Genomic DNA, 14,546 nt, shown 5'->3' with positions numbered 1-14,546 from the left:
CAAAAATTTAAAACTAAAAATAAAAAATAATAATTTGAACTAAGACCAAAGTAGTGGATAATAACTCAATAGTAAAGGTTATTTGGACATTGGAAAGCAAATATGGGGTTGCGCTAAGTCATCAAACCGACCAATAATCAAGCGCTGCCTAAACAAAAGTTCTTCAGTGATTCAAGAACTGCACCATGATCTCGAAATGAAATAGATTATCCAACATAATAACTCGTCATAATAATACGAAAAAGAGTTAATGTATGATACTGACGTAGAAGTAATAAAATACTAACAATACTAATAACTGGACAACGTGCAGAAAATTAAAATATGGGAGTGAAGCAAACCACAAGAATCTTACTATTTTACCATTTTTGTTGCTACCATCTTGGTTATGTGACGTTTAGCTCAGTTTCGCTTTAACCATTGTATTGTGTAGACGTCCAAATTTTATTATGGATAAATAAAAGCTACACGAACGAGCAGAAAAAGTGACAATATTTATTGAAAATAATCGTTCGCCCTGGTGCCTCACAAAACCACAAATAATCGTTTACATGCGAATTTTCGACAGTACGGTACAACAGCAGATAGGCCTCGTTCTGAAAGACAACGGACGTCTCGTAACGCTGAAAATGTGGCTTTGGTGCCCGGTAGTGTTGCAGAGTCTCCAGAAACATGAATTCGTAGAAGTGGTTTCTAGTTGCTATTTATGCACGCAGTTTAAGGCGAATTTTGAAAACTGATTTGAAAATGTTCCCGTACAAAATTTAATTAGTCCAAAAATTGTTACCGAGGGATCCTGATCAACTAGTTGACTATAGCAATGCAATCCTAAGACCTGACTCCTGAGAGGTGAAATTGAAGATTTTTCGTCTAAATTGATAATGAGCGATGAAGCCAGTTTTCATCTCAGTGGCCACGTCAACAAACAGAAAACTCGGTTTTGGAGAATAGAGAATCCTCAAAATAACTGTATGGTGTGATATTCATGCTGGAAATATCATTAGTCCCTATTTTTATGAAAATGACCAAGGTGTTGCTGTTACTGTTACTCCTGAATGGTACCAAGACATGATTCGATTTTGCTTGCACCTGAAAAGGAAGAGCAAGTACTCAAGACATGTGGTTCCAGCAAGATACACAGCTCGTTCAACAATTCAATTATAGAATGATGTTATCCACGAAGACTAATTTCGTGAAGTGGCGATTTATTATGGCCAGTCAGATCTCCGGATTTAACAGCACCAGATTTTTTCTTATGTTTTTTTTTATTCAAAAGTTTATGTGAATAAGCACCAAACGATTCAACACCTTAAAGAAAATATTCTTCACGAAATTGAGGAAGAGCCGAAAGTTACATAGCGAATCGCGGTCATCATTTAGCCGATATAATTTTTCCAAATTGTATATAAAGTAAATTGTAATTAATTTAATTGTAAATTAATTTATTGCTAAGGATTTCTAATTAAAAATGTTGTATTATTATTAATTAAATATGAATTTGATTTTTCAATAATTTTAGTTACAATTAGGTTCATTAACCTAAACACAAATATATTTCCTGTATTATCACTTAGTGTCACGAGATTATATATTTATAGTTGAACAAACAGTGACAAAAATATTACCTGGCATTTATTTGTTTTCTGTTAGCTAACCATTAATTATCACAAGTTAAGTTGTAAGAAAATAGAACAATATTAATTTTGTAATAGAAGGTACGTTTTTATTACAGTGTAAACACGACAGTCTTCACGACATTTTATTAGCGTAATCAGTCATAATTATGCTTAAATAACACCTTGAAATTATGTCATATAAAAACGTAGGCAGTCGTTTATTATTTAAATATTGCTTTGTCAAAAATATTTGAAAACATTAGACTGATGAAAAAATGGTATTAAACAATTTTTAACATTTAACGCAAACTAGCAGAAATGTTTTTAGTTTTAAAAGATATAACTACTGTCTAAGATGTACTGTATATTGCATACTAGCTAAAAATTGCATGAAAATGGACAAAAACAACATTATAAGAAATTTTCATTTGAAGGTCAGCAATTACAAGAGTAAGGTAAGGTATATTTTTTGGTAAGATCATGACGTCAGTGCCACTTGGTAAAACAAAATCATTGACGCCATGCTATCTTAATGAAAAAAGGGTAAGATGTAGAAAATTTATATCATTTCGCAACCTAGTATTCTAATACATCCCAGTAGATTCTAGTACATGTAGTAGATTCCAGTACATCTAGTGATGATATCCAATACTCAATGAAAAAATTGCTTCGAGAACATTGTTTTGATTGGATTACAACCAAACTGAAGAAGGTTTAAATTAATTCTCAGAAATCAAAATCAATGACTCTAGAAATTAAAAAAAATATGAAATAAATATATTTAAAATTTAATAAAATAAATAAACGGTTTATATTTTTTGGTGATTTTTGACAGCAGTAATATATTCTACCCACCAGGCTTCAAATTTCAAGCAATAATTGAATAATGAAGATGCGAATCTATGGTTGATACTACTTTAAAGATATTCAACAATAAAGCAATAATAAATTTATAAATATATAAATTATAATCTACTGCTAGAAAATAATAATTATGTTATATTCATATTCTGCGTACTTATTTGCTGTCAAGTAATAATGTCAGATGTGATATATTGGGTTGCTAATAAAATAGGATTAAAAAAATGTTTTAGACTTTTTTATGAAAGAACATAGCAGGATTTAATTCTGAATAGTAAATTTCTATGGAAATATAACTGTTATTATGTCTTTTACCGACATTGAAATTTACATCAGAACGGACAGCAGAAAATGGAACGACAAATATTGAGAAACAAATACATAGTAGTATTTACCTTGTGTTAAACCTGGAAATTGAAAATGAGTTTAACAGAATACCATATATAGGTTAGATCACATCATAAGTTTAAATTTTTATAATTATTAATTAGTAATTAAATTAATATAATAATTATTAACTAATTAATTTAAAACAGAGATTATCAAAATTAAATAAAGTGATAAATAACACATATATAACAAAACGAATCTATTGTCGGACTTGGTGACTGCGAATTTAATTTAACACATCAATTGAAAAGTCCCCGGCCTACCAAAGTAAAACACATTTATTGGCAAAATTAGTTTTTTTTTATTCAACATAATTCCCTTCAAGGGTGATACACTGATTATAGTGACCCTCCAAATTTTCAATACCATTTTTATAGTACGATTTGTCCTTTGCTTCAAAATGGGTATCTGTTTCGGCGATCGCCTCTTCATTCGACGAAAATTTATCCCCAGCGAGCATTCTTTTGAGATCTGAGAACAGGAAATAGTCGCTGGGGGCTAGATCTGGAGAATACGGTGGATGAGGAAGCAATTCGAAGCCCAATTCATGGATTTTTGCCATCGCTTTCACTGACTTGTGACACTTGTGCTTTGTCTTGATGAAGCAACACTTTCTTTTTCTTCAAATGCGACCGTTTTTCGGCGATTTCGCCCTTCAAACGACCCAATAACGCTATGTAATAGTCGCTGTTGATGGTCCTTCCTTTTTCAAGGTAGTCAGGTAGTCAATGAAAATTATTCCATGCGCATCCCAACATACAGACGCAATAACCTTGCCAGCAGAGTGTTGCGTTTTCCCACGCGTTGGGGCGGGTTCATCGTGGACAGTCCACCGGGATAATTGTCGATTGGACTTCGGAGTAAATTGTTGGAGCCATGTTTCATCCATTGTGACATATCGATGCAAAAACTCGAGTTTATTACGCTTGATCATCTTCAAACACTGCTCCAATTCATCAACTCGTCGTTGTTTTTGGTAAAAGTGAGCTCGCACGGCACACACTTTGCACATATCTTTCTCATACCCAAATATTCGTGAATCTATCTGAATAGTGTGAATAGGTCATTCAAAATCATTTTGTTGATTTTTTTAATGTTTTCGTCGGTAACAACCTCTTTTGAGCGTCCACTGCGTTCACCGCCTTCTGTGCTCGTTTCACTACGTGTAAACTTAACATACCAATCCTTGATGGTTGATTTTTCTGGGGGAGTGTCTGAAAACTCGGCATCAAGCCAAGTTTTTGCTTCAACTGTATTTTTCCCTTCAAAAAGCAATATTTTATCAACATGCGAAATTCCTTTTTATGCATTTTTTCACAATAAGCAAAGTTGCTTCATTCAAAATGTTATAATTCACAAATTACACATTCACGATCCGACAGTTGTCAAATTTATACAGGCATCTTTTGAGGGTTAGGGCTAACTAAAAAAACATATGAACTAGTAGTGCCATCTATGCGTCAGACCGGGGACTTTTCAATTGAACTGTTAGATTTGTTTGTAGTTATCTTTAACTTACTGTTCGTTTTGATTAGCATTTTCCTTGTCGTTGAAATCTAATCCTGCCACACTTCCGATTATCTTCGCGGCTGCGAATGCAGCCGCACATTTTTGAACATGGACAAAATTTGCGGGACTCCTATTTAGAACCCTGGGCTGACTGGCGTAAGTGAATAGCTTCTTGGAATCCTCCTTCTTCGACTTCGACTCGTTTTCCTTGATGGATTTCGCAAGTTCCTTGTTGAACAACTTTTCGATTTCATGTGGTGGTTCTAAAAACGTTCCTTTGGGAACGGTGGTGACGAAAGGTTTTCGGTGCTTGTCTACATGATTGGTCTGGTAAATTTTCTTGCACTGCTTCTCCTCCTTCTGTAGCCGACGGAGTTTGGCGTCCAACGTTTTGGTGAACTTGGAGTCCACCTATGTATAGTTACAAATTGTTATGATATTTACGTTTGTGTAAAATAATGTGCACTGTCATATGTAATTAAATGAAAACAATTTTTGATTTTATTTGTTTTATAATTAACAATATATATAAACTTAATATATGAACCATAGATACATAAAACTGTGACGAGAAAATATTATCATAATTAGGCCCGCTAAACAACTGATCTAAATCACATAAAATTTGCAGATAATATATGGTAATAACTTCCTCATCGTAAGAAAGTTTCTTTTCTTTATGATAAAACATTTTAGTGTTGACTTGATATTAATAATATAAAAGTATATTTGTTTTAATATAGTAATCGTATAACTACTATAATAACTAATATAATAAAAGTATCTTTAAGACATTAAGTATTAAATGTTAGGTGTTAAAATATTTGCGCTTTATTAAGTGATTTACATATTGTAATTCAAAAATTATATCCCAGGCATCTTCTTCACGCCAGCAAGCCGGCTGGATTATACCGGATGTCTTTTGGGATAATCTCTTAACGTTAAGAGTTCAGGTTAAGCAATTAAGCAATCCAGATAAACCTTAGATGGTACAAAAGTGATTCTAAAATATAACTAAAAAAATTTAGTAGTAATATATTAGTAACTAAGCCCATTACTCGAATAGGCTTTCATTATATTCTATTATTTCTTCATAAAATTAAAATTGAAATTAAATTACTAATATCTGTTGCTACGATATATAGTTATTTTTAATTAATCACTATATAAAACACTTTCATAAATTAATTTTATTTTCATTGTAAATTTCATTTCATCATTATCTAACACAAATTGCTGGCAAGAATTATATTTTTCAGGAAGAGAATGTTACAATGTTCATAGTGTTAAGCTCGTTAATGGCTTTCTTCAGAACACAATATTCAAATTATAAAGTGGCTCCAGTGCTCTTCTTATTTGAATATTATTGAAAATTTTGGAGCATTCTAGCACATGCTGTTTACTTAAATAATACACAATTTATTATTGTTGAGGATCTAAAAAAATACTATTCAAAATAAGTAGAAAATGTTAGCTCAAAATTATGTTAAGATACCAATACGAAGAGACTGATTGAAGTTGTAAAAAATAGGGGAGGATGTCTCGTTACTGAAATAAAATTAAAAAAAAATTGGATATCTTTTTTTAACTGGCTGTTATAGTTTTGTCGCAGCTTTCGAGAGGCAAGACTTTATGCGGAATCTACAAGTAAATAATATATGCCTCTTTGTGGTGTTTATGTTAATATCATGACTAACCGTATTTAATCATATAATATAGAATCCAAACATTTATTTTTATTAAGAATGTAATAAAACAATGTGTGGTATGTTAAAGTTTTGTCACGTGGAGTACGTGCCACATTTATTTCGCGGTCTATTTGTTCAAAATGACACTAATAATTTAGTTATATACTTTGAGAAAAAATTTATTAACAGATGGAATGCCTACCGACCACGTTAATAGAAAGCAAAGGGAATTTTTAAATAATTTTAGCGTCTTGCTAAACTGTTGCAGTAGCCAATTTACTCTCTACCAATGTCAATTAATTTTGTGAAATGCAACGTATAGCGTTTGAAAAATAGCTCATTGAGTATCAGTCTTATTTTCATTTGTTTGAAGTAGATTCTGTCAAAATTTTCGGTGATTCTCTGCAAACCAAATAAAACTAAATTTGAATTCGCTTAAATGTATTGTTTACAACACAAATTTATCTACAACAACGTACACAAGATATACTGATATCGTTGGGAACAGCAATTATCTCTTGCCAGCTAATATAATGTATAATGTGGATGAAAATCAGATTTGTCTGCGTATTTAAACCAAATTTGCTATTTTGGTTATAGTATAGGAAAATATGAATTAAATATTATAAAATATTTTTAAGAATCGTTCTTCTAAATCCATAGTTAACACAATCTAAGTAATCAATAATTTACAAATATTATATTTAATAAACTTAACATCATTTTTATATTAAGAAGGTATTCTAGTCCATATATTTGAAAAAATCGATTTTTTTCATATTCTCATATTATATATAATTTCATATAATACGTATTAGAGCCCTTTGAATGTACCCTTGTAGAATATGCCCTTTAAAACTTTTTAAAAAAGTGCTTTTTTAGATCACATAACAGATCAATTGAAAAGTCCCCGGCCTGCCACATAGATGGCAAAGTGAGTGCCGCGCGAGCTAACTTTTGACCAAAAATAACGACGAGTTGATGATTCGGAGCAGTGTTTGAAGATGATCAAGCGCAATGAATTTTTGCGTCGATTTGTGATAATGGATGAAACATGACTCCATCGCTACACTTCGAAGTCCTATCGACAGTCATCCGAGTGGACTGCACACGATGAACCCGCTCCAAAGCGTGGGAAAACTCAATAATCGGTTGGCAATGTTATGGCATCTGTATTTTGGGATGCGCATGGAATAATTTTCATTGAGTACCTTGAAAAAGGAAGGACTATCAGCAGCGACTATCACATTGCCTTATTGGGTCGTTTGAAGGACGAAATCGCCAAAAAACGGTCGCATTTGAAGAAAATGAAAGTGCTGCTTCACCAAGACAATGCATCGTGTTAAAAATCCATGAATTGGGTTTTGAATTGCACTGTATTCTCCAGATCTGTTCCCCAGTGACTATTTTCTGTTCTCAGATTTTAAAAGAATGCTCGGCTGGGAAGACAGAAATTGAGGCCAATTTTGAAGAAAAAGACAAATTGTACTACAAAAATGGTATCGAAAAGTGGGAGGGTCGCTATAATCAGTGTATCACCATTAAAGGGAATTATGTTGAATAAAAAGAACTAATTTTGCCAAAAAAATGTGTTGTATTATGGTAGGCTGGAGACTTTTCAATTGAAAAATCAAAAAAATTCTAAATTTTGTTATAGTATTAAAATAGAAATCAGAAATAACGCTATTTATTTTAACTCGAGTTACATTATTTACCGAGTTGTTTTGGGAAGAAAATCAATAAAGATTTTTTTCGTTCTAATGGAGTTTCCGGGCAAACATACGCAGTCTGGTTGTGTTAGCTTGACAGCATAGCATAGCAACAACAATAATGCGGTATATTAATGTCTAGATAGTTTTTTGCGAGAAAAATTAAATAAATATGGTATAATAAAAGTGAGAAGTAGCGTAAGGGTTTGCCTTTGCTTAATGGCGAATATTTTAATGACTGGTGGTACATAACCGATATTATATCATGTTAAATAAAAATATATTAAAAATTGATTTATAGTAGTTAAATAAGGCTATTATTGTCTATCACAGTACAATATAATTTTCTTTGGTTTCGTTTAAATATTCTCACAGCAATGTAAAATGCACTGATAATATACTTTTTCCATTAGATAGTGTTCGTTTCTGAGTATTTACGTTACATTTTACGAGTATAATGCATTATATGAAAATATTTATAAAATGAATAAAGAAATTAATTGCAAACGAAAAAATTAATGAACGAATGAGAGAACAAAGGTCATACACTATAAGCTTCCAATATTTATAATATATTAATTATAAGAATTATGATAATGATAATTATTTAACTGTTGATATAGCGGTGTTGTGAACGAACAACACTGTAAAGCATATATAACTACAGCAATACTTATATTGATTGTAGAACCCTAATTTGTTTTTAACTGTAGTATGTCGTGCTTATTACAATATTTTTATTCTCTGTAAATATGTTCTATTATTTAGTTTTGGATATAGAAAAATGATTATTATCGGGAGTAGCATGGACCTCAATGGGTCTCTGTAGACTTAATAATAAAATGGGTAACAAACAAAGCGATTTTTATTTGTGATTTGTTTGGTTTGACGTTCAAAGCTCCCTTGACAAAAGTAATTTAGAATATGGAAGGTTGTAGTAAATAATGCATTAGTTATTGCAAATAATTATGTATTATAAATTTGAATAATTTTTCGCTGTTTGTCAATAACGATATTTCAATCAAAAATAATGAAAATAGAAGAGTTCTTTAATGCATCAAAAACTGATAACAAACAATTACTTCTTGGGGATATATGCCGTTATTTATAGCTGGATTTACGATAATATGGAAACACTGTAAGTGTTATGATTGATACAAAATTAAGTTTGAAAATGATATAGGATGCAATAAGGTATGAAATTTATCATCACTGGTGATCAAACGTAAGTTTAAAAGGTTGTAAGATCATCAATACAATGCATCAATACTGTAGAAAATCATATATCTGACTTCCAACCTAGAAAGTACACTAAGTAATATTATTCATATGCATAGTAAAAACTGCAATTTCTGCTCTGTAACTAATTGTATTATCAAATGCAAGCAACAGAAGAGGTTTCTATCGATTGCATAGTGCGAGAACATGCGAGGACATAGTATACACACAACAGACATGACGTTCTATATCCAACAAACTCCTTGGCCGATGTGATGTTTGCTGATAATAGCGCCCTATTAGCTAATGTAGATGTTGATGGTTTTAGCATTCTTTATCATCTCACTCTAGAGCTGAGAATTAATTTAAAAAAAAAACTGTTGTAAATCGGGTAATAAATTGGTACCTGTAATAGAGGAAAAAAAAAGTCGAGTAAATACCGTAGTCGAGTTAGCCAAGCTTTTGGAATGTTACAATCAACATTAAAAACAGCCTCTTTTGAACGCCTATCTTGGCAATTATCCTGCAATTGCGTTGGTTAATGCAAATTATATACGCTTCTCACCGAGATAATATTAGAAGTGAAGTCATTTAGAACGATACAGCAGCCAGAACAGAGTTGACGAATATATTCAGGAACGCAAATTGTAATGATTTGGACGTATCCATCGAATGAAAAATGAAATTAATTCTTCACAGATTTTCGTGCCAAACTCGACCTTCTGTTTGGAAAACGTTGCAAACAGCTCCAAAAGGACATGTGTTAAGATCATAGAAAGCGATCTGAAAAATAGGAAACCAACATTGTACGAGGCCAAAATAGTATAGCGAGAATGTTTGAGGTGAGCGGCACCAACAGCAGCATATTGGTTGAGAAATAGACACTCTCCCTGAAATCCGGATATGGAATGATGACGCATCGAGCCAAATCCATGTTGAAATAAGATTGCAGAAATAGCCCAACGACCAGGCAGAGAGGCTAAAATTATATATGTTATAATCGGATATTAAAATCGACCCACAGAAAACCCAAGCAAGTCACCATCCCAACTTCGATCGAAGGCTCAGTTGGTCTACCGAAATTCAGATCGTTATCCAAAAAGTTAGCTGGATAGCCAACCTTCTGATTCCGCTCATCTGGAGATACAGCCGTCAAGTACTTATTGTATAAGATGCTAATTCAATCCGTAGTTCAATATGGATCTATTTCAAGTGGTCACACCAAACATTCAAAGATCCAAAATATTTAAAATTTCATCAGAAACTCCCAAATCGACCGCACTGACATCCTACTATTCCAGATAGAGACCCGGAGGCAGTCCTACATATCCTAGTCAAACCTGCCTTAGACGCAGGTCTCTCTGTCTGGACATAAACCGTTCCTTTTTCTTATATCAGTCAACGCTAACAAAATGGGCAAAAGCTGGTAATGAAAGCGTCCGATATACAAGCAGATATTTAATAAAATTTGCAAATAATAGCGCAATTATCTAATTAGAAAATAAATCGATAATAGAACAATGTACAAATTACAAAAATCGTTTTCATTTAATTATCTTAATATATGTCTAATGTTAAATTAATTTTATTGAACAATATTTATTCAATCGATCAATATTAAATAATATTTGATATTTATTGATGTTGATGTAACAACTATCCTTAAAAAGAAAGTAATATCAATTATATCGTTATCATTATCTCCTATTACCATTATCTTACCTGGTTCTTTAGATCTTCAATTTTTATTCCGGAACTACTGTTGTTATGATTGAGTTGATTGGACGAGCTGCTGAATTTCTTTTTCAAGCCTTTATTGTTACTAACGTTGTTACTGATGTTTCCGTGCGACTTAGCGAAACCTTTCTGTTTATTCTCTTCCAAGTTCGTCAGTACTCGCCTCGTCGGATGGACGATAAGGTTCGGCTTCAACTTCGGATCGTTCCCGAAGGGTTTAAAAATGGTCTCGCCGATCACAGCGATGTTTGGGAGATCGTCCTGGTTTAGGACCTTGAAGGCCACGTCGTCGGTTTCGTCAGAGGACATCGGGAGTTCTGGTATTACCACGTCGAGCATCATCGATTGAGTATCATCATTTGCGATGTTGTCGATCAGTTATCGATTAGCTGTTATATTAAATTATTTATGATATTTATGGAAGAACTTCTATAATATATGGTAAATGTGGAATAGATGTCATAGGAGGATAGATGCCAAAGTAATCATATAACGAATTGAACGGAAAAGGCGTCCCGCCCACCACATCTACACCCACAGGCAATGGGTTATACTTCGTTGAAACGAATGTGTTATGAGTTGTTGCGACAAAATCATTTTTATCGTGTTAGTTAAATCACAATCATGAACTTAATTAATTAATTAATTTATTCTTATTAATTAACCTATATTATCATATTCTCATAAATATTAATTTTACTTATTAATTATATAAAGAAATATGTGCGCAAAGCAGCTGCAAAACCTTGAGGCGTATAGACTGAACACGTTTATTAGCCGCCTTTGTAGAGTTGAAACAAAGCACATGTTCTATTAATGAAACTTCTCGTCGGTATAGTATTCCATCTAGGACGGTTTGTGAAACAAGATACAAGAAAATTAACATCTAGGTACCCAGAGTTTTGAAAACTTAAATACAAAAATCTTACTACGAAACACATTTGATTGTTATGTGTTCATTTATTTCAGCATTAATTTGTTTTTAGGAAAACACTCGGTTTTGAACTTCGACTATTGGAAACAGATCGTCGTACATGTTAAAAAATTAGAGGCTGCTGGATTTCCTGTCACAGAAGATGTCATACATAATGTTCGACAATGATTCTTTAATAGAAAACGAGCTTAATAATTATTATAAAAAAGACAAAGCGCCATAGAACTAAAACAATGAGATACAAAAAAACAAATCAGGCTAAAACACAGGATACAAAACAAACAGGTAAATTTGCAATCAAATGGATGAAACTTTTAAATGAGTCAGACATCCCAGAATAGGACAAATGTTTGGAAGATTTTGAGGAAACAAAATCTAAGGCAGATTGGATTCAATGCATCATGTGTAAAAATGGCTGCACGAAACCTGCACAGTGTACGATTATATTGTAACCAATATCAACGTTTAAAATTGTACACTGAAAAAAAAATTAAAGATAAAATTAATATAGCCAGAAGAAAACGAAAAAAGAAAAAGGAACAAGAAAGAAGAAACTGGAAAGGAATTGATTGTGATGAAAAGGAGGAATGTGATTGTTTTTAAGATAATAAGTATTTGAGATTACTATCAAAAACGATTGTACTTTAATTAAAGTTAAGAAACTTCCTAAAAACAGGAAAAATTACTGCATTTTAAATTAGATACTTTATAAAAACTAGTATTACGTAAGGATAATAGTAATTCAAGGCGTAGAATAAGTAATTACGAATAAGAAACTTATCAAGAATTTGTAGTAATTTATATTAATAAAGAGTATCTAAAGTAAATACAAAATATAATCATAAAACTATATGATTACTTTTATTATTAGTTTTATCTTGCCACTGATTTATTATATTGATTAAAATTAAGAAATTAAAAATATTCAAATTTTTTTTTAGGGGTAACTATCCCTACAACTATTGCGACATCTAACCCATAGAGTAAGCATCTATCCCCGTATATAGGACATTTTTATTTTATTTGTAAGTAAAAAAATTTTGCTTTCTGCCTGTTAAGTTTGTCTTCTATATATTAATCACTCATTTCGAAAAGGTAGGCATCTATTCCACATAGTATAAATTTTACCAGATTTTATTAAAAGGTTTGCAATTATCTAAATTACAATTATTCCGGGTGTATTTCTCTGTTATTACATGCTACGGAAATAAATTTGTGATCCTACTTGTTTGTTCTGTTTAATATTGGTTTATCGAAGATAACAAAAATATTAAAAATTATTGAAGTATAGGAATGTATCAATTTTATATCTACCAACAATAAATATTAAAATGAGTTGATAGTTATTCATAATTTGTCATGTTATATATGAATTAATCTCGACAATATTAAGTCACGGGAAATAAGCATGGAAATTTAGGAGGACTGTTTGAAAAGTATCCATTAATGGTCCTTTGAGACCGTTAACGTGCGGTAAATTATCAAATTTTAGCGTTATTGTATTCTATTAATTATAGCCATTTAAATATAATACATTTTGTAATAAATCTATCGGCTCTCCAATATCAATAAATATTGTATTTTGTAAAAAATAATGATGAGAATAATATTGCAGTCAATGATGCCTAGGTGCATTCTCAAGATCAACATTAAAATAATTTGTGAGACCGATTTAAATGCTATCAAATCTTAAAAGTAGAACACAATTTAAGATCAATCATCAATTTATTCGGTTGTTTCAATTAGTGAGTAGTACTAAAAATTCCGTATGACAAAATCTGAGAAGAACTTATTACATTTATCTCCTTAATTAGAATATTATCATTTGGGTTAATACTTGTTACAATCAATGTCAGGCTTAATTAATGAGTTATTTTTTTATTATTTTTTTAATTGATTACTTAGATGTTCAGTTCTTATATTTTTATAGAAGAAAGGATCAACTTATTTCCATAGCCTGTAATTCTCAACAGAAACATTAATTTGTAATTTTATTTAAATAAACCCTGAATTATTTGTTATAAAAATTATCTTGGGTTTAAAAAACAACTTATGGGATTCAATAATCAATAATCTAATGGATTATCAACCGTTATTGATTAGTATTTGTATTGAAATTTCGTAGAAATAAATGTATATTTACTTTTTAGTTAATGACAATAGTAATATATTAATTATATAAAATAAGTAGTTTCTAACTAAACAAACGTGTTCAAAATAAAATCTGTGCATAAAGTGAAACTGTATTTATATTGAACTAATGATTTTAGGGCAGCACGTCTCATCCAGTTAATTAATGGTTTCAAAATAACGAAAAAAAAAAAAGAAACAGAAAAAGTGCGAATCGTTTATCAATAAATTATGAACGGTACGAAATTTTAAGCTTATTGATTATGTTACTATTAATACTTAATTCCAGGCATACCAAACATGTCTTCGTCAATAAAACCAACGATTGACCCAGTAATGGTGCCCCACAACAATTTTCAGACCTACAATGGTTTCTTGAAAGTCGCTTTCTAGACGCCCTTATTCATGTATGTTGTATGTGTGTGTGTATATATATGTTGACGGTCGATTTCAAGGCGATAACGGCGGTATCAAAGCCGGTTTCTTCGGGAAAAAACGCGTTCGCGTCGACTCGGCGTTCTAGTTTTCTTTAGACTGACCGCTGACCATAGTGGACATAACGTCTGGCTGACCGGTGTCTGGATTCTTGGCGCATGACGATTATTATAACGCGAAAAAAAACGGAAAGTTTTATTTAGACAAGACTGAAAGTTAATTTGATGTGTCCATAAAGATTATTAGTCAAGCGTTAGTGGAAACAGTTATAATTTCTGTTAATTGCTAATGACGATATTGTATATACCTACGTGCTAAT

At 31.6% G+C, this 14,546-nt stretch overlaps 1 protein-coding gene across 3 annotated transcripts in view; it reads right to left on the bottom strand.

Moving 5' to 3' along the window:
• The window catches only part of Rsph3 (Radial spoke head protein 3), a 34,221-nt gene extending 19,882 nt beyond the window's left edge, over window positions 1-14,339 (bottom strand). For all 3 annotated transcript variants that reach the window (XM_076398940.1, XM_076398941.1, XM_076398942.1), the window contains exons 1-3: window positions 14,088-14,339; window positions 10,714-11,117; window positions 4,387-4,787 (exon numbers count right to left, since the gene is read on the bottom strand). In XM_076398940.1, the coding sequence (XP_076255055.1) occupies window positions 4,387-4,787; window positions 10,714-11,070 (758 nt within the window). In that variant the 5' untranslated portion in view covers window positions 11,071-11,117; window positions 14,088-14,339. The remainder of the gene's footprint in view (window positions 1-4,386; window positions 4,788-10,713; window positions 11,118-14,087) is intronic.
• Window positions 14,340-14,546: the final 207 nt, after the last annotated feature.

The sequence above is a fragment of the Rhynchophorus ferrugineus genome, unplaced genomic scaffold (genome assembly GCF_030347505.1).
Source record: "Rhynchophorus ferrugineus isolate W39M unplaced genomic scaffold, kcgeb_rfMv2 rfM3, whole genome shotgun sequence".
Classification (NCBI taxonomy): domain Eukaryota; kingdom Metazoa; phylum Arthropoda; class Insecta; order Coleoptera; family Curculionidae; genus Rhynchophorus; species Rhynchophorus ferrugineus.
The sequence above is the reverse complement of the archived record's forward strand: the minus strand, read 5'-3'. Positions and strand labels throughout refer to the sequence as shown.